The following is a 22546-nucleotide window of genomic DNA, read 5'->3' as shown; positions in this document are numbered from 1 at the left end:
ACACATGTTCAAATCAAGCCTGCATTATGTAATGCTCCAATTCCGACATTAGTGTATTGGACAGTCAAGAACTGCAAGAAACTCAAAAGACGTGTGCGATCCTCACAGAAGTTTTCAAGAACATGATCCAAATATTACATGTTATATTTTACCCTAATATAAAAAATAAATTCACTTTTTTTTTCACATTTAATTTGGAAGTATTTATACATCATGGTATTTAATGTACTGTGTAAATGAGAATCGGCTTACAAAAATGCATAATAATAATAACATCAGAAGAAAAACGCCCATGGTTTACTATAGTGATTCGAATTTGGGAGATTAATTTGCATGGAAATTTACATAAATCATTTCACATTCCACAGTTTTGTTGGATTTTAAGGTGAAATGTCACCTGGACATGTTTTCATGAGATTTACCCAAATATGTTTGAAAGCATGAAAACCTTGAGCTTTAATTGCCTTGTGTTTGGCTTTGGTAGGTCCAGCCTATGACCTGACCTTCACTGAGGTAAGGGATGATTCTTTGGTGGTGGAGTGGAAGGCTCCTGTCTACAATGGGGTCAGTGCCATCACTGGATACTTCATTGAGAAATCCAGGAAAGGCTCTGATACCTGGAGCAAAGTCAACGAAAGTTCAGTCAACCACTGCTATCTCAAGGTATTGATTTGTGAGTGCCGACAAGCTCATATTCTCAGATTTTCTGTACTACTATTTCAGTATGCTAGACATAGAAAATATGAAAACGTGTGCACTTCTCTGTGGCTTTATCAAATGTACGGTTTCAATGTTTACAGGTCAAGGGTCTAGAGACAGGCGCATCTTATGTGTTCCGCGTACTGGCCGAGAATGCCAAGGGCAGTGGCATGGCTTCAACCCCCTCTGACCCTGTCTGTGTCAAGGCACTGCCAGGTAAACATGTAATGTAGAGCAGACACTGTTCAAGGCATAGAGATACATATCTGAATGGGGAAAAAAAATCAATGTGGTTCTGCCTTACAGAGTCAGTTGCTTCTTTGATGGATGCATTGTGATGCTGAATGTGTCAGCTGAAAGAATAGATGTCCCTTTTTCTCAATTTAAAGTGACAATTAATTTAGTTTGTTTACTCTAGAACTTGTGTGCGAAAAAACTAGCAGGCTTCTTTCTTTTTTTTGTCTTTTTTTTGTTATTCTGAGCTTAAGAATTACAATTTATGAGACAATAAATGTAATTTGTAAATGAATTGTCATTTCGAAAAACAATTACATAGATTGTTTGTCAAAATAGTAGATAGGAAATACTGGATTTATGCTGGATTTAGCTGCCCATTACGCAAACGGACACTGAAAAATGACTTGCCTTTAAGGGTTAATTCACCCAAAAATGAAAATTCTTTCATCGTTTACTTATCCTCATGGCATTCCAAACCCAAAGTCTTAAATTGTTCGATTCTTAAGGAATTATGTAATCACGCCTTTATGACTATTGTTAATAGTCTTCTAATTTTTGGTTACATGGACTTTCAATGGAGGGACAAACACCTCTCACATTTCATTTAAAAAAAAAATCTTATTTTGTGTTTCAAAGATTAAAGCTGCAGTTTTTAACTTGTGGCGCTCTATAGCGGTTAATAAACAGAACTGCACTCGTTTTGTGGAAGAACATTGTAGCCGGAGCTACTTCTCTCTGTTTATAGCCCCTTTCACACTAGGGCTGTGTATTGGCAAGAATCTGGCGATACGATACGTATCACGATACATGGGTCACGATTCAATATATTGCAATATATTTCGATACTGTGCATTAGGCGATATATTGGGATTTTTTTAAAGTAGGACTATAATTTTAGAAAAAATTATATAAAAAAAAAGACATGATGTGCATAAAAGTCAAAGAAGTTTACTTTAGGTTAACAATTCAGTTCACAGAAAATCAGACTGCCAGTTTGGTATTGTGGTTCACAGTTTCTTATTATAGTGAGCAAATTTGTATATTTCTCAAGTAGGCCATAATAAAAGAAAATACAGAGCCCCTGTCACAATACAAAACAACAACGTGAACTGGACGAAAATGAATGAAAGTGAACAAAATGAATGTGTCATATAGGCCTATTGAAATCAAGTTTTTGATAAAAGATTTTAAAAGAACTGGACGCGCGAATGAGGCAAATTAACGTCTGCCGCGCTAAACGCCTCATTCGTGCCACAGGACCTACAGACGCGAGTAAACGCGTCTTTGCATTAACTTAACATTGAAATCACTCGCGCCAGACACTCTATTCGCGTTTGGTGTGAACGCAGCTTCACGGTGCGCGTCCACTACAGCGGCAAAACTACGCTCGGTGCCGCTGGCAACGCTGTAACGTCTCCGCTTTGGGGTGTGTCTGTTACGAGTGTGTTTGTTTTTTTCAACACACGGACAGTATAATCATCATGCACGCGATTACATTTAGAAATAGACAAGCTTTGTTTCCAAATGCACCAAGCAAAGATCCTTTCAATTTTATAAACCCAGCCAATATAATAACAATAAACACATCCAAAATAAAATCTTTAACATATATAAACAACTGCAAAGCATCTAATTTGTAAACAAAATGATTTACGCACTAAATCCATCATAAACTGCCGACCGCGTTTTTCGCTTGATATTTGCATAAAGTCGAGAACTGCCCAACCTTTTGACGCTCTCAGTCGCTCTCAACGCTTTCTCCGGTCCTGCACTGCTGAGCGTGAAGCTCGACTTCCATGGAATGAATTGAAAACGCTTGCTCCGCTCGCTCCGTGCCAGTGGACACGCACCGTTCGGCGAGCCTTTTAAACAACATAAACGTGAACCACCGTCTTACCATGAATATTTTTGGACGTAAAAAAAAAAAAAAATCGATATTGCGTTTTTGAAAATCGATACAGTATTGCAAAATAAAATATCGCGATACTCATGTGTATCGATTTTTTCTTACACCCCTATTTCACACAGAGATTCCGGAAAATACACGGATAATGTGTTCCGGGATTTGTCCCGGGATCGTCTGATTGGTTCATTCACACTGCCAGTGATTTTCCGGAATCTGTGAGTGCGTTCACACACATCCCGTGAAAAACCCGTAAACACACATGGCATCAGGATGTCATTGCGATGGCACGTGCGTTAGAGCTGTCAAAATGGCTGAAAAGCTAAATTCGTATTTCTTTCTTAAATATTAGCAAAATAAGGCAATACTTAACGTTAGAGGAAAAAAGTACTGTATTGTCTCCTACGCCCACAAGAGGGCGCAAGCGAACGCAATAAACAAATATAAACCAAATCAAGCATCGCATCTTTTATTGAAATGAAATGACATTCACTTTTTAAAGTGCATTAACTTTTCAAACAGTTGTTCATAAATAATGAACAAATGTAAGGGGTTTCGTCAGCAGGAAGCCTTTTCCCACCATTTATCAAATAAACAACGCAACCGTACCGCGCTGTGTTCTACTGTATAAGCTAACAGAAAAAAACCTGCGTCAGTTACGTCAACATCATGTCTCGCACACCACTTGACACTCAACAAATTCGAATGCACGTTTTTTGCATTCAAATATGTTTTTGTTTTTTGACGAAAATTCGTGAAAAATTTTCTAACGTGCGTCATCACTACAACACACCCCTTACGGCATTGGTCCTGGCTTTTGTTCACACAGGGCGCGTTCCGGGACTGATCCCGGTGTTGTGCCGAATTTCGACCCCTGCCAAATTATTACCCCCCCAGCATTGGTAGGTTTAGGATTAGTTGTGGGGGAGGGGTTAGGATTAGGCAATCAGGTGCTGACTTCAACGAGGGGGGTAATAATTTGGCAGGGGGTCGAAATTCGGCACAACACCGGCAATGTTACTAGGTCCCCATCCCGGCATCAATCCCGGGACATGTTTGTGTTCACACAGAAGGCACTCTAGCAGTTTTACGGCAATTTCCTGGGATCAACGCGCTGTGTCAAAGGCTTTTATGTCTATGACGAGTCATGCAGGTACTGGGCTATTCCGCAGTGTTACGACCCGAACCAGTCTAAAATAGTCTGAATATAAAGACTTATTATAGGTGTACCGTAGTGATTCAGGATAAGACAAAAACACGGTTTGGAAAATGGATTCATGATGTACTCGGTTATTACATACATTTAGTAAATTTTGAACACAAAAAAAGTTACGACCCCTACGACTGCAGCTTTAACCAAAGTCTTATGGGTTTGGAATGATATCAGGGTGAGTAAATTATGACATACCGGTAATTAGAATTGTTAGAATTGTAAAAAATGAAAATGCTGTCCTCATTTACTCACCCTCATGTTGTTCCAAACCTGTATGACTTTCTTTCTTCTGCTGAACACAAAAGAAGATATTTTGAAGAAAGTCTGTAATGAAACGACTGATGGACCCCATTGACTTCCATAGTAGGAAAAAATAATACTATGGAAGTCAATGGGGACCAGCAACTGTTTAATTACCAACCTTCTTTAAAATATCTTCTTTTGTGTTCAGCAGAAGAAAGGAAATCATACAGGTTTGGAACAACATGAGGGTGAGTAAATGATGACAGCATTTTCATTTTTGGGTGAACTATCCCTTTAAGGCAGCATTTCTCAATGAGAGAACATTTTGGGTGCTGGAAGCTATATTTTTGAAAGGGGTTTTGTTTAAGGCGAGTTTACAGCAAAGATTCACAATGATACGAGCTGAACCGTTTTACTACTTGCAAAATAATGTAGTCTGCAACATTCTAAAACCTACCAGTTTACACCAGTGTGACTAGACGAGACTACTGTAGGTATTGTTTCTATAGCAACTACTCTTTTCTTCAGTTTTTCTGTCATCTTTCTGTAGCGCAGCTGTTGGACCTGTGAAAGCAACTTAGTGTTTAGCATCCAAAAACAAATGAACAGACGTAATAATAATATTAATAACAATGATTCTTGTTTGTGATAAGCTACCTAAATACAATTTTTTTTTTATTCTATTCACGTGGCTCACATCACTTCTCCCTGGGAAACTAATGAAAATGATATTCCAGCTGTTAAATATGGTGAACCACTGCCTTAAGGGGACTTAACATGAAACATGAAATGCTTTTTGCAACCCATTTTACTTCCATAACGTGATGAATTTAAATGTGAAACAGGATTTTTAACAAGAAAAAAATATTGATTGGTTGTGATTTATTGATATCACCGGGTGGTTGGAAGGGGTCAAGATTTTAACTGGTTAGCATGGCCCAATAGTTTTTCTACTGTTTTCCTCCATTGACGGCTTTTGAAAAGTTAAAAGTGTATTCCGACAAAAATAATAGTAGTAACAAAACATATATTTTTTTCAGGATTCATTGATGAATAAAAAGTAAAAAAAAGAACAGCATTTATTCAAAATAGAAATCTTTTCTAACAATATTTTTTTTAAAATCACTTTTTATCAATTTAATACATCTTTGCAAGTTGCTGAATAAAATTATTAATTTCTTTCAAAAATAGAAAGAAAAAAATGGCCCCAAACTTTTGAACGGTAGTGTATATTGTTACAAAAGATTTATATTTTAAATAAATTCTGTTCTTTTTTAAAAACTTTTTATTCATCAAAGAATCCTGAAAAAGTATCACAGGTATAAAAAATATTAAGCAGCACAACCTTTCCCAACCTCTATAATAAATCAGCATATTAGAATGCTTTCTGAAGGATCATGTGACACTGAAGACTGGAGTAATGGCTGATAAAAATAAATAAAAACATCACAGAAATAAATTTAATTATAAGTATATTCAAATAGTATAATACAATACAATAATAATAATAATAATACCCTGTACAATAATTTTATTCATTAAAACTCGTCTTTGATCACCAAAAGAACATTTTTAAGCATTTTTCCTTGAAAGAAAAACATTTATTCATGTCTTAAAATAGCTTGAATGTAACTCTACACCCTTGCCTCATATAGTATTTGCGGTTCTATGAATATGCAAATTAGCCCCGTCTCCACTCACTCACACCAGCTCAGAGATCCACTCGTTGAGGATCACACATTGACCTGATTGGTTACAAGGTAGTTTGTGACGTCAGAAACACCAGCGGTTTCAAACCGCGTTTTTGAGACTGTCTTTAGTTCACTGCAGTTTTAAAGAGAAAATACTCAGCAGTGGTGTTGACTTATAAATTTACACATGGTTTGTCTTAAAACATATCAAAAACACCACATCGACATATAAACAACATTAAAAGGGGACTTTAAATTGTAATAATATTTAACAATATTGCTGTTTTTTCCTATATTTTTGATCAAATAAATGCAGGCTTGATGTGCATAAGATATTTCTTTCAAAAATATAAAAACAATTGTTATGTTCTTTTTTCTTTTTATCAATACTGCACACACAAACACAACACACACACACACACACACACACACACACACACACACACACACACACACACACACACACACACACACACACACACAGACTGAATAGGACATTAATTTCCTGCAGCTCCAGAGTTATCAGGGATTAGTTATGATGACTCAGGTGATTGACTCAGAATGTCTGTTCCCAGAACTGAGAAGAGAAAACTGAGTGTCTATTCAGTTCACACACTTCTGAGGGTTTTGCTTCAGTTGATGAACGGATAGCCTTCCTCAGAAATTCTATAGACCTCATTGGCTTGGTGACATCAGAAAAAAAAAAAAAAAAGAGGAAAGTCATTTCAGAGGAGGTCATCCATCCAGGGTGTTTTCCTGCCTTTGGCCCGAGATGCTGAGATCAGCTCCAGCATCCCTGCTATTCTACATAAGACAAGCAGTTTGGAGGACGGATGGATGGATTTGAGAGGTTGTTATTACAGTGATGGTATTGGTATTTATTTTCATGATTTTTGTTTTATTTTGTGCACTGATGAATTGTGCACAGTAAGACCAGGAAGTCGCATTCAGTTGTCAGTTTTACATTTTAAACCTAAACAACTTACACAGCCATCCATAATAGCAGAATATCTGTGAATTCTAAAGAAGGGGGTTTTATTTTTGAGGAAATGGGAGGAGTTCACAGTGGGGCTGAGAGAGAGCTGTTCAGGGCAGTGTGGATTGCACCATGGGAGGTGTTCTGGAGTGTCTTGGGGAGCAGCTGCCTGCACATTCACAGATAAGCAAAAAGCAGCCACGGGATGATCCAAGATGATTCATTCCGAGTAGCCCGAAAGGTTTGTGGCTGATAAAAATGGCATCAGCCAGTAGAGTGCACTGTGGATTCGTGTGTCTATAGAAAGTATGTGTGTGATGTTGTGTGAGATGTTCGACAGTACAGCTGAGAAGGGAAGCCCTGCTTGGGCTGATTGGTCATAATCATCTCCACAGATTTCTGCACTTGAACACCCATCATTCACAACCTTCTGCACACCTCTTACATGTTCATTAATTAATTATTTGATTCGATTTCTTTTTTATGTTTTTATTATGCTTTTAGATTCCACTATACTGAGAAAAATGGCAACCTAAAAATGGTAGCATCTAAAGGAACTGCTTTTATTCGAGTCAAAAATATTAGTTTACATCACTGAATCCACATAAGAGAACTCAATCAACACTAAACTGACTTCAGCTGAACAACAGCCGAAATGCATCGGTTTCCAGTTATCACTGTAAAGCTGCTTTGAAACAATCTGTATTGCATAAAGCACTGTATAAATAAAGGTGACTTGACGATCTAAATACAATGATTTAGACAAAAAAAAAAAATAATTATGCAATAAATAGCTATTTAAGGTGATATCAATTTTCTTGGCTGAAACTTATTCTTTTTTACGTTTTTTTGTTTTGTTTTTTTATGTGTGGAAAAGTTGAAATTCCCTGAATATGAATGAAAGCGAATTAGAACTGGTTTGTAAAGCCACAAAATGACAAAAACACCAGTAATGTATCATTAAAATTTTACATATGACTTGTGTAAACAAAGTCTCATATATACATAAAATATTGTGCAGTCATATGTACCATTTTAATGATACTGTATGTTATATATATATATATATGTGTGTGCATCTTCTGAAGCCACACTATAGCTATACCAAAATGCTGGTTTTCACTGAAAATCAAATATGGTGCTGCATCAGGTTTGACATTTGGTTTCGAGACACATTGGAGCAAATGGCATTTGACGTCAGTGATGTGAAATGCCATCAGCGGATGTGTTTTATATGACATTTGTTGTCCATTTTAAAGCTTCAGAGGAGCAAAATAGCATTAAATTACATTTAGATTATATTAATAAATAAATAAATAATTAAATATATGAATTAATTTAATATCAAAGTGTACTTATTATTAGAAAACTGATCAATTGTGTCCCCGACATTTCAAATCATTCCTATGGAACAGCATCCCACTGTGTTCCAACCATAACTCCAGCATATCCTACAGCATTTGTTTAGTAGTACTTGTCGACTTGTGTGCAAATTCTTCTGTGCTTCTGTTGTTTTGAAGGCACCCAGGAAATCAAGTGTGGCGTCGATGAGCAATCAGGTGACATTTATCTCTCTTTTGAGAGCTGCCAAATGACAGAGACATCAAAATTTGTGTGGAAGAAGTCCTATAAAGAAATTACTGACTTCTCTAAGGGCATCATCGTCAAGACGTCAGGCAGCAAGTAAGCACAACACACGCTCAATGTGTCCTAACTTGATCTGGTCCAGATACATATTAGCTCAAAGCATATTTAGGGCAATGCCACAGTCTGTGCATATTCAATTCTATTTGTTTTCCTTGTGTTGTCCCAATGAACAGACACTAATGTTTGCTCATTGTTTCTTTAGCTCAACTTTGGTTTTTAAGAACCCAGACAAAGAGGATTTGGGCACATTCTCTGTATCTGTTACAAATACTGATGGTGCCTCGGCCAGCTACAAGATCTCAGCTGAAGGTGAGGCTTCTTAATATATAATGACCATCAGCTTCATTATTTATGCCCTCCGTCAAAGTTATATAGAGTACAATACACTATCAAAACATTCCATTGACAGATTCGAATCATATTTGATTCAGATGTTGGTACATGTGTGACATGGATGTTAAATCATCTGCAGTAAAACAGTTATTAAGATATTAGATAGAGATTTAATTTAATAATAATAATTTTAATAATAATAAAGATTTATGTTGTCTGCTGTAATGTACTTGACAAGTGTTGATAATGACGCTAGCTGATAGAAAATGATAGTTACCTCTATCCTTTAGAGCTGGAGAAGATGTTGGCCCTCAGCTATGACATACGCAACCCAAGTAAGTGGCCCCAGATGAAGGAGTAGAGTATGGAGCCCCTAAAGGGACATGGTGAAGAAGAAAAAGGAGATGGGAGGAAAAATTATTTGGCCATGCTTTTGCATTCTTTCCCCTGAGAAACTTTGCGTTTGCCTGCAAAATGTTTTGCGTTCCCCTGAACGCAAAGTTTCTCAGGGGGACACAAAACATTTGCGAGAGAACCCAAAAGCATTGATATTATTTTTCCTACCCTCTCATATTTTTTTTCCACCACTGTGTCCCCTAAGGGGCTCTGTAGTAAAGATTATTATACTGTTGTTTTTTACCCAACAAATCTGTCCAGTATGTAATTTTGTCAAATGGTGTTCAGACTCAACTTGAATGAACCATGTTCAAAATGCACATCAATTGAACAGTGTATTCAGGGTTCCCACAGTTTTGGAAAACCTGGAAATGATCCATTATACTAGAAAAGTCATGGAATTCGAAGGTCATGGGAATTATTGTAATTTCACAATACTCTTCAATTTGTTAACATATGTTAATTTGTAATTATTGTTATACAATTTGTCTTGTTACAAATTTATAAATATTAGCTTTTGCAAAACTAAAACGTTGTGTTTCCGAAATGTCTATTGTGCATATTTGTTTTTCTAGTTATGCTTAGCTCTAACATATTTAATCGTCTAAAATAACTCTTTGTGAGTGCAAAAATGTATCTCTGATCTATGATTTAGCCTCCTGTTTCACAGACAAGGCTTAAGCCTAGTCCCAGATGCACGTTTGATCTGTTTTAATTGAAAGCAACTTAAAATATGTCACTGCCATTGTTTTGTCTCAAGATGCACACCAGTAATGTTTACATTTATAGAAATACTTTTAAAGAAGCTACTTAAATGTCCTAATTGAACTAAGGCCTAATCCTAGTACTAACTGTGAAACCAGGCCTAGGAGTCCTTATCTAGAAAAGCCATAGATGGGAATATTCAGGTATGGGAACCCTGAATTCTAATCTGCCAAATTGCTACATTGGCAACCATAAATGGCTCTATACTAATGAACTTTATTACATGACATATTATTAATAACAGTGTCACTATTTATTGAACTTTAGTGTCTTTTTTTTTAATTGCTATTGCTGCTGTATTATAAAACATTTGAGGCTATTACAGTGATTTTATCAAAGTTAAAGGGGTTTTAGATTCACGCTGTGCCTGACAACACCATTTAAGCATGTTCAAATCAACTAGACGATTTTTATATAGAATCAGCATGTGTAAATTCACAGGTCTAAGGTGCGTATGAACTGTGACACAACACACGTCAGCTTGTCATGCGTCACTTCTTCTGTGTCGCAGTTATTCCTCTGAAGACTGAACTGGCCTATAAGATTCTAGAGCGAGGCCGTATGCGCTTTTGGCTGCAAGCTGAGGGTATCTCTTCTTCTGTGACCTACAAATTCTTTGCCAATAACAAGGAGCTTGTCAACTGTGAGGTAAATAACTGTCAAATAGAATGGTACTGACAAATACTGTATAGCCTTCATTTCATAAACAGAAATCAGGGAGTTTTATATTAAAAGAATAGTTCACCCCAAAATGACAATTCTGTCATCATTCATTCACCCTCAGGTTCTTCCAAACCCCAAGACTTTCTTTACTCTGTGGAACATAAAATATGTTTAACATCACAGTAAAAGTAGCATAAACATGGTCCATATGACAATTTAAGTCATTATTCACTGAAAATATTGCTTGGCATGACACCAGCTGGCCGTTAGGGATTATGCAAAATATCAGTATCATACTAGTTATATGATTATTTTGTATATATATTGGCCAATATAATATAATATAATTGTATTGCATTGTATTGTATTGTCTCGTCTTATACTTATACACTTATACTTGTACATTATAAGTGTCATTGCCATTCTCATTGTTTTATTTTGTTTTAGCCAGAAATTGACCCCAATTGTTCCCCATTCACTTTCATTGAACTGAAAAGGCCAGCATGGACTTCCTGCTATAAATATTTTATTTTGTGTTCTGTGGTAGAAAGTCATACCGCTTTTGTATTTGATTACAGAATTGTCATTCTGAGTGAATTATCCCTTTAAGTTTAGCTCCAACTGATGCTGTGCAAAAAACATAGCCAATCCAAATGAATAGATTCATCTCCTTTGCAATACTACCATCTGTTATGTTCATTTGCTTGAGCCTCGTAAGAAAAGCCCAGGAGAGAAATGTTTACCTCTCTGGCTTTTTCACAGCAAACTAAAATGAGTCACGACGCAGCTACGGGCATTATTGAGATGGTGATGGATCATTTCACTGAAGACAGCGAGGGCACTTTCACCGTGCAGATCCAAGATGGCAGAGCTAAGGCCCAGTCTTCTCTGGTGCTGATTGGAGATGGTGAGAGCCAGCATCGCTCTAGGGCTTGCAGAAGCTCACATCTTGAGATATTGTGCTCTTCTGTTGAACTCTATTCACTGACCTCTTATAGTTTCTGCTTTATTTTCCTGTTCCAGCCTTCAAGGCAGCGTTGGCTGAGGCGGACTACCAAAGGAGGGAGTACATTCGTGTGAAAGAGGGTACTGCACTCATCGAGTTGATGTAGCTGTTGAATAAACTTCTGATAGAGTGAATTAGACCCTGTGGTTTTGTAATGCTATTACTTTTTGAGATTTACAAACAAGCTTTGCATCATCGACAAAATGTCTTATTGGTTCCCTGCTGAAAAAATGGCTTCTATGAATAGGTCACACAGAAGTTATAATTATGTAATTATAAAATAATATTTTCCTATATCTTCACCTGGAATGTTTCCATGACACTGCAGAGCGGTGTCTATTAGCTGTTTTTACAACAGGAATTTTTTATTACTGATGTTAATATAATTGTTGCAAATAAACATACATTTAATAATGGAGTTTCTAAAATATGCTTATATATGATATATAGAGCTAAGACACATTCACTACATACACTCATTAGTATAGCTATAATAGCATGCTATCCCCTGGCTCAACTGTTATCCACAAAGAACGAGGAGTGACTGTGTCTGCCAATTATTTTTGCTGTTATATGGTAGAATTCATTATTTCTTTTTAAGCCATTATCTGTGCCTTTCCGAATAAGGTATTCGGCTTTGGGCGCATCCCTATTACTGATTCTCATGTTGTTCCAAACTATCTTGCTTCTGTAGAAGAAGACATTTTGGTAACACTTTCTATGAAGACCATGCTTATAATGAATTATAGCTCAATTTATACTTATTTATAAGTAAGTATTACTATTTTATAAATATATTTATAAAGACTAATTAAGACCTACACTGCATTAAAAAAACAGTTATGTCACCATTATGTTCAGTTTAGTTATATTATGAAATTATTTATTTATTTATTTATTTTTATTCTCATCATGTGCTCCTTTGTTCAGTTTTCCCGCTCCTAATTATTTGTTTATCTGTGTCAGCTGTGTTTTATTAATCATCCTCGTTTGTGTTTGCAATATAAGTTGGTCCCTCACATTTATTCTCTGTTCGGTCTACGTTGCTTTAGTGTTGCTTTTTACAATGTGCATGCTCATAATCCATTATACATTAATTTATAAGTATTAATAAGTCAATCATATGGTTCCATGAATGTATTTATACAGATGCATGTATTGCTATAATGTTATTATATTATAGTTGCAATGACTTTTTAGTAATTCAGATTTATTTCTGTCAAATAAGTGAATATGCTGTTATTAATAGCCATGTTGTGTTCTTATAAATACTTATTGTAAGTGATAATACAGTTACTAATGCATCATTGATGGCTTTAAGTAAAGTTACAACATAGGGCCCTATTTTAAGGCTCTAAGCGCATGGTCTAAAGCGCAAGTGCACTTAGGGCGTGTCCAAATCCACTTTTGCTAGCTTAATGAGGGGAAAAACGGTCGGCGCGCATGGTCTAAAACGGTTGTCTCTATTCTCTTAATGAGTAATGGGTGTGTTTTGGACGTAACGTGCAAAAAGACAATCAAAGTCTCATCTCCCATTCCCTTTAAAAGCCAGTTGCGCTCGCGTCATGGTGGATTTGCTATTTACATGGTGGAATTTGCAAGTAGAAACACTGAACGCTTCTCCAGAGAGGAAATGGATCTGCTTGTGCGCGAGGTTAAAGCGTGCAAGCAGACCATCTACAGGACAAGCCGGATTCCAAAATATCTTTATAAACAAAATAAGTTCAAGAATGATAATCTTTTACATTGTAATCCTTTTAATTTTAATATTTGGCATCATGTTTGACTGCTGTCAAACCTGAGTGTGTAATAAGCAGAGTGTGCGCGCGTTGTGGACCCACTTATAGGCGCATATTACTAATGAGCTCTTTAAATAACCAAAAAATTAATAGTGCGCCATTGACTTTAGACCAGGGCTGCGTTCTCCGAAACTACCTTAACGCTACGTCGTTCTTAAGTTGTACCTTAAGAAGTACCTTATCGTTAATACGTGGTTTCCGAAACCTTCTTAGTTAAGTATACCTTCTGTAAGTCATACGTTCGTAAGGTTGGTCTGGAGCGCTCTTAGCTATACCTTATCGCTGCTGACGGTTCATACCGCTAGTGGCCACCACTACGCAAAAAGCTTTTTTACATCGCAGTTTAATTACACATAGAAAATTTTATATGAACATTTAATATAAAATCTGATTTAGTATTAAAATTACATTTTTACTTTACTTTAAAATTTTACACATAAAATACTTAAGTTGTTATAGCCTACACCCAGTGTATGGAAGTGTTTTCATTAATAAAGTTTCCATACACTAATGGTTGTTAGCTTTTTTAATTACTATCCTAAGGCACATCAGCTGGCGAATCATTTGACAGAAAAGGCTTAGGAGTCTATATAAAGTAAGATGAGTTTACACAAACTTTATAGCTATGGCAGCAAGACAGCGAGTACTTGTTTTAAATCAAAGACGGCGCCGTCCGCGGAGCCAGTTAGTGTATGTCAACTACATGGCTGGTGGATAATCAGCATACGTTGTGGAGAACATTAACACACTTATGGCCGTGAGGGTTTGGGATTGCACACTTGCTAAATTATAAACACATACTCATATTTATTTCTGCATGTACATATTTCAATGAGCCCCGATAAATGCAGTTTGTACTATTTCTAAAACGCTTCTTTATAAAGAACATTGTTTTCTCAATACTTTACCTATACCGCTGTGAAGGAAAGAGCGCACAATCGATCATCGAGGCATCGATTTCAACCTATTCAGCGCCTCCACCATGGACAGCGCCTGCTAAGGTCGAACTTAAGAAGGTTTACCTTAAGCAACATCCTAAGGTATAGTTCGGAGAACACACGTAGGAAATGTATACCTGTAAGGTGTATCTTTTGAGTCTTCGTAGCGCGCTAAGAGACAACGTTATCGGAGAACGCACCCCAGGTTTCATTTGGTCAATGGCGCAGTCTATTTCAGTTGCCTCAAAATCCAACAATGCGCCAGAACACGTCTCGTTTTCAGACCAGCACGCCCATGGGCGCACAAATGGGCGCAAATGCATTTGCTATTTAAACAACGTGGCGCAGGACTTGAAAATGATAACTGCGTCGGGCTGAGACTACCAAAAAACACTTGCGTCGCGCCTGGCGCTGCATTGGATGCAATTTTCCTAATGCAAATGTTAAGAAATCATGAAGATGTGCTCATCATACATTTTAATTTGTTTATTTGTAAATGTGATTAATGAACAATAATTCCTGTAATAATTAAAAGAAAAACAGAAATCATTAATACAAAGTTGGATTTTTATTTTTTATTTTTTTAAGTTACATAGCAAAACACTGCAACAATATTTTTTAAAGTGTAATTCCAATATGCTATAAGCAATAACAAGCATATGGCTGAGGAGATATAGATTTTAACAAATGATTTCATGACCTCTAATGCAAACATTAGCCATTAAAGACATAATTGATAACTAATTTGTACAGCAAACAAGGGTCTCTGGAACTATTTTATATTTGATCATTTATAAATGATTTAAATGAAATTGATTATGAGCATGCGCATTGAAAAATCAAATGCATGAATTACAAGTAATTATAAAAATGATATAAATGTAACTATAACTGTTCATATAATGCAGTATAGGTCTAATGAGTCTTTATAAATATATTTATAGAATAGTAATACTTACTATACTTACGTATAAATGGGGCTATAATTCATTTTAAGCACGTACTTCATAGAAAGTGTTACTGACATTTAAAAATATATATATATTCCAGTCACTCTTTTCCCCTCAGTTATGTTGTAGATTCTACTCAAACTAGTAGATTTTGAAAATTTGTAGCTTTACGCATCCCAAATGTTGGGCATCTTGGCCAGGCCGTAAGACAAGCTAAACCACCTTAGGCTGGCTTAAGTTTTTAGTTTCTTTAAGTAAGCATTCTATGTGATTCTTCAAGTTCCCCATCATTTCAAAATGTTTGCTTTCCAATTTTATTTTCCAGGCCCTCATTTTACGGAGTTCCTCTCCATTCAATATGGGGATAACGCGTCTGTCGCTCTTGTTTGCAAGGCAAGTTGAATGGGAATGATTTAGCCCAAGAAAATTGAATGTCTTGGACTGACTGATGATATATTGTTGTTTTCTTGCATGTCTGACCACTTTCAGGTGGCTAATTTGAAGAAGGAGTCTGCGTTTCAGTGGTATAAAGACAGTGTAGAGGTGATTCCTGAGGTGCCTGCTGACTTGAACTCAGGAGTCTGCAAGTTCGCCATAACTCATGTGAGCACTTCACTTCATAAACACTGGAGTTAGAACTAAAAAAAAAAAAAAAAAAACTTTGATGCACAGCCGGAAGATTTTTCTACTTCTCTCTTAATATGCATGGTATCTTAATATTGCAATGCTATACATGTGTATATGGCTAATTATTGTGATATATTTTTAGCAAATTTTTTTCCATGCTACCATCAGAACAAAGAGACTAGTGACCCATTTTTGGGTCGTGACCACTAGTTTAGTCAGTAACAGGCAGCATGTGTGTTTGTGTTTTCTGTTATCAAAGTTTAAAATATATCAGAAGTGTATTGAAACATACTCAATGTTAAGTACCATAGCTAAGGTTATTTCAGTAAACAGACAAATAATCCCTGCTGGACTGTTAAGGGTAATTGTTCTAGGGTTTTTTCAGTCAATATTCTTCCCATTTACAAAAACAGCTTGTACAACCTCAATAAATACAGCAAAGCTTGATGCATGACAGAAGTATACTGTATTTGCTATAATCGCTCCTGACATCTTATGAAAAACAACATAAGAACATTTCACATGAGAAATAACCTTAAGAGCTTTTGACTCCCAAAGGATTGAAACCAGAGGTGTGAATCAATTGAGTGCTGTAGTAATTTTATGTAATGCTGGTTATTCTTTGACACTTTTTTGTCAAATGTATTTTTGCACAACTATTTGAAATAGCTATAAATTACTCCCAAGACAATGAAGCACAGAAACTGTTCTGCCGGTAATGCTCTAAAAAAAGCATCACTCAGGTGGCCTGTTTTTGTGAGATGCTGAATTTTTTACTTCCTTTTTTTTTTTTTTTTTATCCTGATATTCTAGTTCTCCAAGAAGGATGTGGGACTATATAAAGCAACCATCACCGATGACAGAGGTCAAGATGTGTCACAGATTGATATTTCTGGCAAAGGTACCGTCTCTCAGGATTGTCTTATCAAATATAGAAAAATGTAAATGTGTGCTGGAAAATGTTCCACAAAATGTATTAAAGATGTCTTTTTTGTCACCCACAGCTTTTGATGACATCATAAATGAGCTCAGTCGTATCTCTGGTGTGTATGACATGTATCATTGTGCTCGTCATTTGGCTCTCAAAAGCCAGTATGTCTTTCCCTGTGTTAACCCCAACTGATTTTAAATCAGTCTTCTTTCACCCCTCTCTCATCTTCTCTGTAAATGGAGTCTAACATTTAAATGGGCTAGAAATTCAATTATGAACTTTTTATGTTTCCCCATAGTTCATTTTTAGTGCTGCTCTAGAAGTCAGGGTCTTGGTGAGGAATTATATGACTGTAACCCTAGACTGTAACTCTGATACTCTTATGCTAAAAAGTATACCATGTTGTTCTGCTATTTAGGTGAATGAAAATATACCTAGGTGAATTTTTTTTAACCATATTAGTAAAGCCATCAAAAGAAATTCATACCTACAGTAGATACAAATACAATTATATATACTACAGTATATACTGTATTACAATTATACAAAACTAATATTACGCTATTAATTCACAAAGTTTTTAAAATCTTAAGAAATTTTGGTTGCACTTTCTTTTTACAGTATGTGCAGTTACATATACTCACAGTGTACTTACCTAAGAAAGTACTGGGTAATATAAGGTAACTACATGGGTTAAGGTTAGGTTTGGGGTTGTTTCAGGGTTAGTACCTAGTTATTACCCAATTATTGCGATTACTATAAGTACATAGTTATGTACATGGGGAACAGGACTGTACATTTAAGTGCTACAGAAACTTTTGACTGCTAAAATACATAAAAATAATTGAAACATAATATATACTGTATAATTTTTTCATTGTCTATCCATCCAGGGTGTTTTCCAAGTGGTTTGTAGAATGGATGGATAGATGGATGGATATTATTTTTTGAATTATAGTAATGACAATTTGGGAGGAAAATTTGCTAAATTGACATGGACATAATGTCACAATGCAAAATATATATTTATATACTTTTTACTGATTTTGAGGTGAAATATGTCCAAGTTCTTGACATATTCCGCATATTTTCACATACATTTTTTTATACATAATCAATGTGAACTACAGCAGTTGACCAACTCGATGAATTTCTACCACTTGAGCTCAGTTTCTATTCTCAATCTTTATGATGCAATTACTTACCAACACTTTTTTTACTGCAATTGTGAGAAGAACAGTTGTTCATTTTAGATGAGTGCACTTGCAAATCTATGTATAAATAACAATAAAACAGTCCCTCCAGTTTTTCGCGATTCCGCGATCGCTGAATACAACGCAAAATCAACAAAATGTTGATTTTTTTTGCGATCCTGCATAATTCCTAATTTAAAAATGAAAAAGACCTCACAAAACATTAAATTATAATCACCCAATTGAAATATCTCTAGTTTAATTAAAGTTTCAATGCATTTTTACGTGGATACAGATGTTGCGGGAAAAGGGGAAACTCCTTTTCCTCGATTTACTGAAGCCTATAATGTAAAACGCATTTTGCAGCTGCAGAGTGAGTGTCTGGCTCACTCATTAGGGACTTTAAGAAACAGCCTCTGGTGGAACGGCAACGGAATTCTGTCGTTATATTGCGCACTCGCGACGTTCTACTGTAACCGTCTACTACGGGAGAACAGCTGATTTGCCGTAGTCGTTACTACGTTACAGATTAAGAAAGTAAATGTTATATTTTAGGTTATGTGGCATTGTAATCGTTTCTGTATATCATTAAATGCCAAAAGCAACCCTTCTCTTGCTTTTTAAAATCACTTCCTTTTTTTGTATTTTGTCTGATGATTAAATTACCCCTACGCTGTCCTCTTTACTGTTGCTTAGTGATTTTTGCACTCTTTAGCTACGGCAGTTAACGCTTACTTCCGGCTGCCGTTGCCGTTCCATCAGCAGCTGTTGCTTAAAGTCCCATAGTGTATGCTGCGGCAACTGCACATCCAATGGCATCGCGCCATTACACGTCAGAGCCCGCCAAGGGGGCGCGGCCTTAGCCTATATTATTCTTTTACCGTCTTTTGCATATTAGTCCCCAAAAACGCCATTTTAGCAGGTTTAACGACTGAAGCGACAACTTGCCAGGTTACTATAGTGCGGCTGGCTACGCAATACTCGTTCCCTCTCAGGGAACTGAGGTTCTCTTACGAGAGGTTCTCTCGTATTGCGTAAGCTAGCTTACGCTGCGGGAAAGTCTCCTTTCACGAGATACTGAAGCCAAAAATTATCCTAATTTTTTAAACTTTGTCAACGCAGTGCGGCAGCCTGCAGACCTAGGGCAAGCGAGTCGCGTGCCCATTGGCTGCTCTGCGGCAACTGCAGCAGCCTATGGCTGAGCCTTGCGCGTGACGTCACGTCCAATGAGCGCGCTTGGCGCGCTTAGTGCGTCACAGCCCGTCATTAGGGGTGTGGCTTAGAGTATATAAGCAAGGAACAGAGGCTGCTTCGCTGATTTCTGTCTCTTCAGCGAAGCTCTTCGCATCGCTGATCTCCGAGGAAGCCGCCGTTGAATCCAGCGACCAGCACGCCGAGGATCTCAGCCTGAGGACGCCGGCCGCTCGCCGCCTTCAGCCTTCCCTGCCTGCTGCGCCATCCGGCCTTATATCCTTTTCTGCTCTGTTTTGTGTGTGTGTGTGTGTCCGCCGCGACACACTTGCATCTAAAAGAGCGCGAGGCGTTGTTTCAAATGCCTCGCACATCCTGTGGCTCGTGCAGAGCCTCGCTCAGCGACGGAGACCGCCACGTGCTGTGCGCTCTCTGCCTGGGTTTTGACCACGCTGTTCGCGCTCTCTCCGAGGGCGGCTGCGAACAGTGTGAAGATTTACCGATGTCGACCCTACGGGCTCGACTCGCTAAATTCGAAGACACTCCATCTTCTCCGGCCGCTTCTTCCGGGCCACGAAAGAAAAAACGTCGCTCTCAAAGGCCGCCGGAACTGGACGCTACAGCTGAGCGCTCGCCGGAACCTCTCCCGCGAGCCTCGCTCTCTCCTTCCCCCCCACCCTTCTCCAACGCGCAGCGGCCGGCCACTGCCCGCACTGCCGTCGCCCTGGGGGATGATGCAGATGATGCCGCTGACAGCTGCTCTCTGCTCGCGTCTGACAGCGAGGAGTGGTCGGGCTCTCACCGCTCCGCCCCCTCTACTATGGAGTCTTCTCGAACCCGCGCTAGTGTTGACGCAGAGCTTCTCCGCCTCCTCACTTTAGCGGTCGAGAGAATGGGACTGGATTGGTCTCCACCTAAGGAGCCGGAGCCCAATCGCCTTGACGGGTTTTTTCTGCCTAGCCGCCGCCCTGCGCCTAGGTCAGCACCCTTCCTGCCTGAGCTCCACGCCGAGCTCTCTAAGTCCTGGAACGCTCCGTTCTCCACCAGACTCCGCTCGCCAGTCTCCTCGGCTCTCTCCCAGGTGGACGGAGCCGCCGAGAACGGCTATAACGGCATCCCCGCCGTTGAGGATGCTGTGGCAACGCACCTTTGCCCGCCGTCTGCTAGATGGCGCTCAAAGTCTGCCCTGCCGTCTAAAGCCTGCAGGACCACCTCAGCTCTCGCCGGCCGCGCTTTCGCCGCCTCCGGCCAGGCTGCTTCCGCCCTGCACTCAATGGCTATTCTTCAGATCCTTCAAGCCGACCTCCTCCGTGAACTGGACGAGAAGGGCTCGGATCAGTCTGCCTTTACCGATCTCCGCAGCGCTACGGATCTCGCGCTGCGCGCTACCAAGACCGCTGCTCAAGCCATCGGCAGATCCATGGCCGCGCTCACCGTCATCGACAGACATCTATGGTTGACGCTCGCGGACATGAGTGAGTCAGAGCGCGCTGTGTTTCTGAACGCACCACTCTCGCCCACCGGCCTCTTTGGCCCTGCGGTCAGCGGAATTGTGGATCGGTTCTCTGAGGTACAGAAGGCGTCGCAGGCGATGGACCTCTTCCTGCCCCGCCGTTCGAGCTCAGCCACAGGCCGCCCTCAAACTCAGCCTCCTGTGCGCAGCTCTAACCAGCGCTCTTCCAGGCCCCCCAACGCTTCGCAGCGGCGCCAGGGCAATCGCCCCAGGTCGCGCTCGACCAGCCGTCACAGACCGCCGCCCCCACGGGGCCCGCGGTCCAAGATCGCGTTGAAGCCCGAGCCCGCGAAGTCCTCCTAGCATCCGCAAGGAGGAAAAGATGGTTGAGTCCCGCTACGGCCGGACCGCCATCAAAACGCACAGCTCTGTCAGTCCCCTATGTTCAGGCTACTGCAGCAGCACACACCGCAGCCAACGAGCCAGTAATTACACTCGCTCGCCTGCACACAAACGCCGTTTTCACGGCGACCCAGATAAATCTCAAAAAGAGTATAAGTGCTTTAAGTGTAGAAAATGTGCCCACACCCATGTGCTCACTGCTTCACACAAGTGCAATCCCCATGGTAACGCGCCCAGAGCGCTCTCTCATAAAGCGGCCTCACACCGCTCGAGCACTAAATGTAGTAAAAGTGCCCACACTTCCGTGCTCACAACTACTCGCTGCTCGCTCTGTCACTCAGTTACCTCAAATTGCTACGGCTCAAGCCGCAGGGGTTTTAAGTGTAGAAAAAGTGCCCACTCCCGTGTGCTCACTGCCTCACACAGACCAGGTTCCCATGGCAACGCGTCCAGAGCGCTATCTCTTAAAGCGGAAACTTTCCGCTCGAGCATCAAGTGTAGGAAATGTGCCCACAGCCCTGTGCTCACACCTGCCCACTGCCCGCTCTGCCAGACAGGTTGCAAACCTCATAAAGCCCCCAAACACTGGCCGTGTCATAAGTGCATATCCCGCGCCAGCTCACGAGCACGCGCGCCCACTTTCAGACACCATAATCCCCACGCCGCCCTCGCGCCTGGGTTGTTTGACAGCAGTTCACGCTCCATCGTCCAAGATCGAGCTACTAAATTCTGCACAGTCGGCCAGCCCTGTTCTTCTGCCCTCGTGTCCGAGCATCGGCGGCGCGCGCGCCGCCCCGTCTTCTCTGATACAGGTTCCCCATCCCGCGCAACGCGGCGATCTGAACCCAGAGACCATTCGACCCCTAGCTATGCATGCAAAAGCATGGGAGGCTATTCAGGGCGCGTCAGAATGGGTGCTCAACACCATAAGACACGGTTATTCGCTCCAATTTGCTCGTCGCCCTCCGCGCTTTCTAGCGCAGACGGAAACGAAAGTGAGTTTGGAAACAGCACATCTGCTTCAAGCAGAGATAACAAAGCTGCTGCGAAAAGGGGCCATAGAACAGGTGCATCCTTCTCTGAGCGAGTCAGGCTTTTACAGCCGTTACTTCCTCGTTCCCAAGAAGGACGGAGCATTAAGACCTATTTTAGATCTGAGACATCTGAACAAAGCCCTCATGAGACGGCCGTTCAGGATGATTACAACCAGACAGATCCTCGCGCAAATTCGCCCAGGAGACTGGTTTATCTCTCTCGATCTGAAGGACGCTTATTTCCAGATCCAGATAA

General features: G+C 39.5%; 1 protein-coding gene across 2 annotated transcripts in view; it reads left to right on the top strand.

Annotated features, from left to right (window-relative positions):
* Positions 1-22546, top strand: part of myom2b (myomesin 2b) — a 61045-nt gene that overhangs the window by 22296 nt on the left and 16203 nt on the right. For both annotated transcript variants that reach the window (XM_084392131.1, XM_084392132.1), the window contains 12 exons: positions 485-663; positions 801-915; positions 8483-8645; positions 8812-8918; positions 9233-9277; positions 10615-10751; positions 11529-11673; positions 11790-11852; positions 15785-15852; positions 15949-16062; positions 16900-16987; positions 17091-17129. In XM_084392131.1, the coding sequence (XP_084248257.1) occupies positions 485-663; positions 801-915; positions 8483-8645; positions 8812-8918; positions 9233-9277; positions 10615-10751; positions 11529-11673; positions 11790-11852; positions 15785-15852; positions 15949-16062; positions 16900-16987; positions 17091-17129 (1263 nt within the window). The remainder of the gene's footprint in view (positions 1-484; positions 664-800; positions 916-8482; positions 8646-8811; positions 8919-9232; positions 9278-10614; positions 10752-11528; positions 11674-11789; positions 11853-15784; positions 15853-15948; positions 16063-16899; positions 16988-17090; positions 17130-22546) is intronic.

The sequence above is a fragment of the Rutilus rutilus genome (assembly GCF_951802725.1).
Source record: "Rutilus rutilus genome assembly, chromosome: 20".
Taxonomy (NCBI): domain Eukaryota; kingdom Metazoa; phylum Chordata; class Actinopteri; order Cypriniformes; family Leuciscidae; genus Rutilus; species Rutilus rutilus.
Note: the sequence above shows the minus strand (reverse complement) of the source record. Positions and strands in the feature narration are given on the sequence as shown.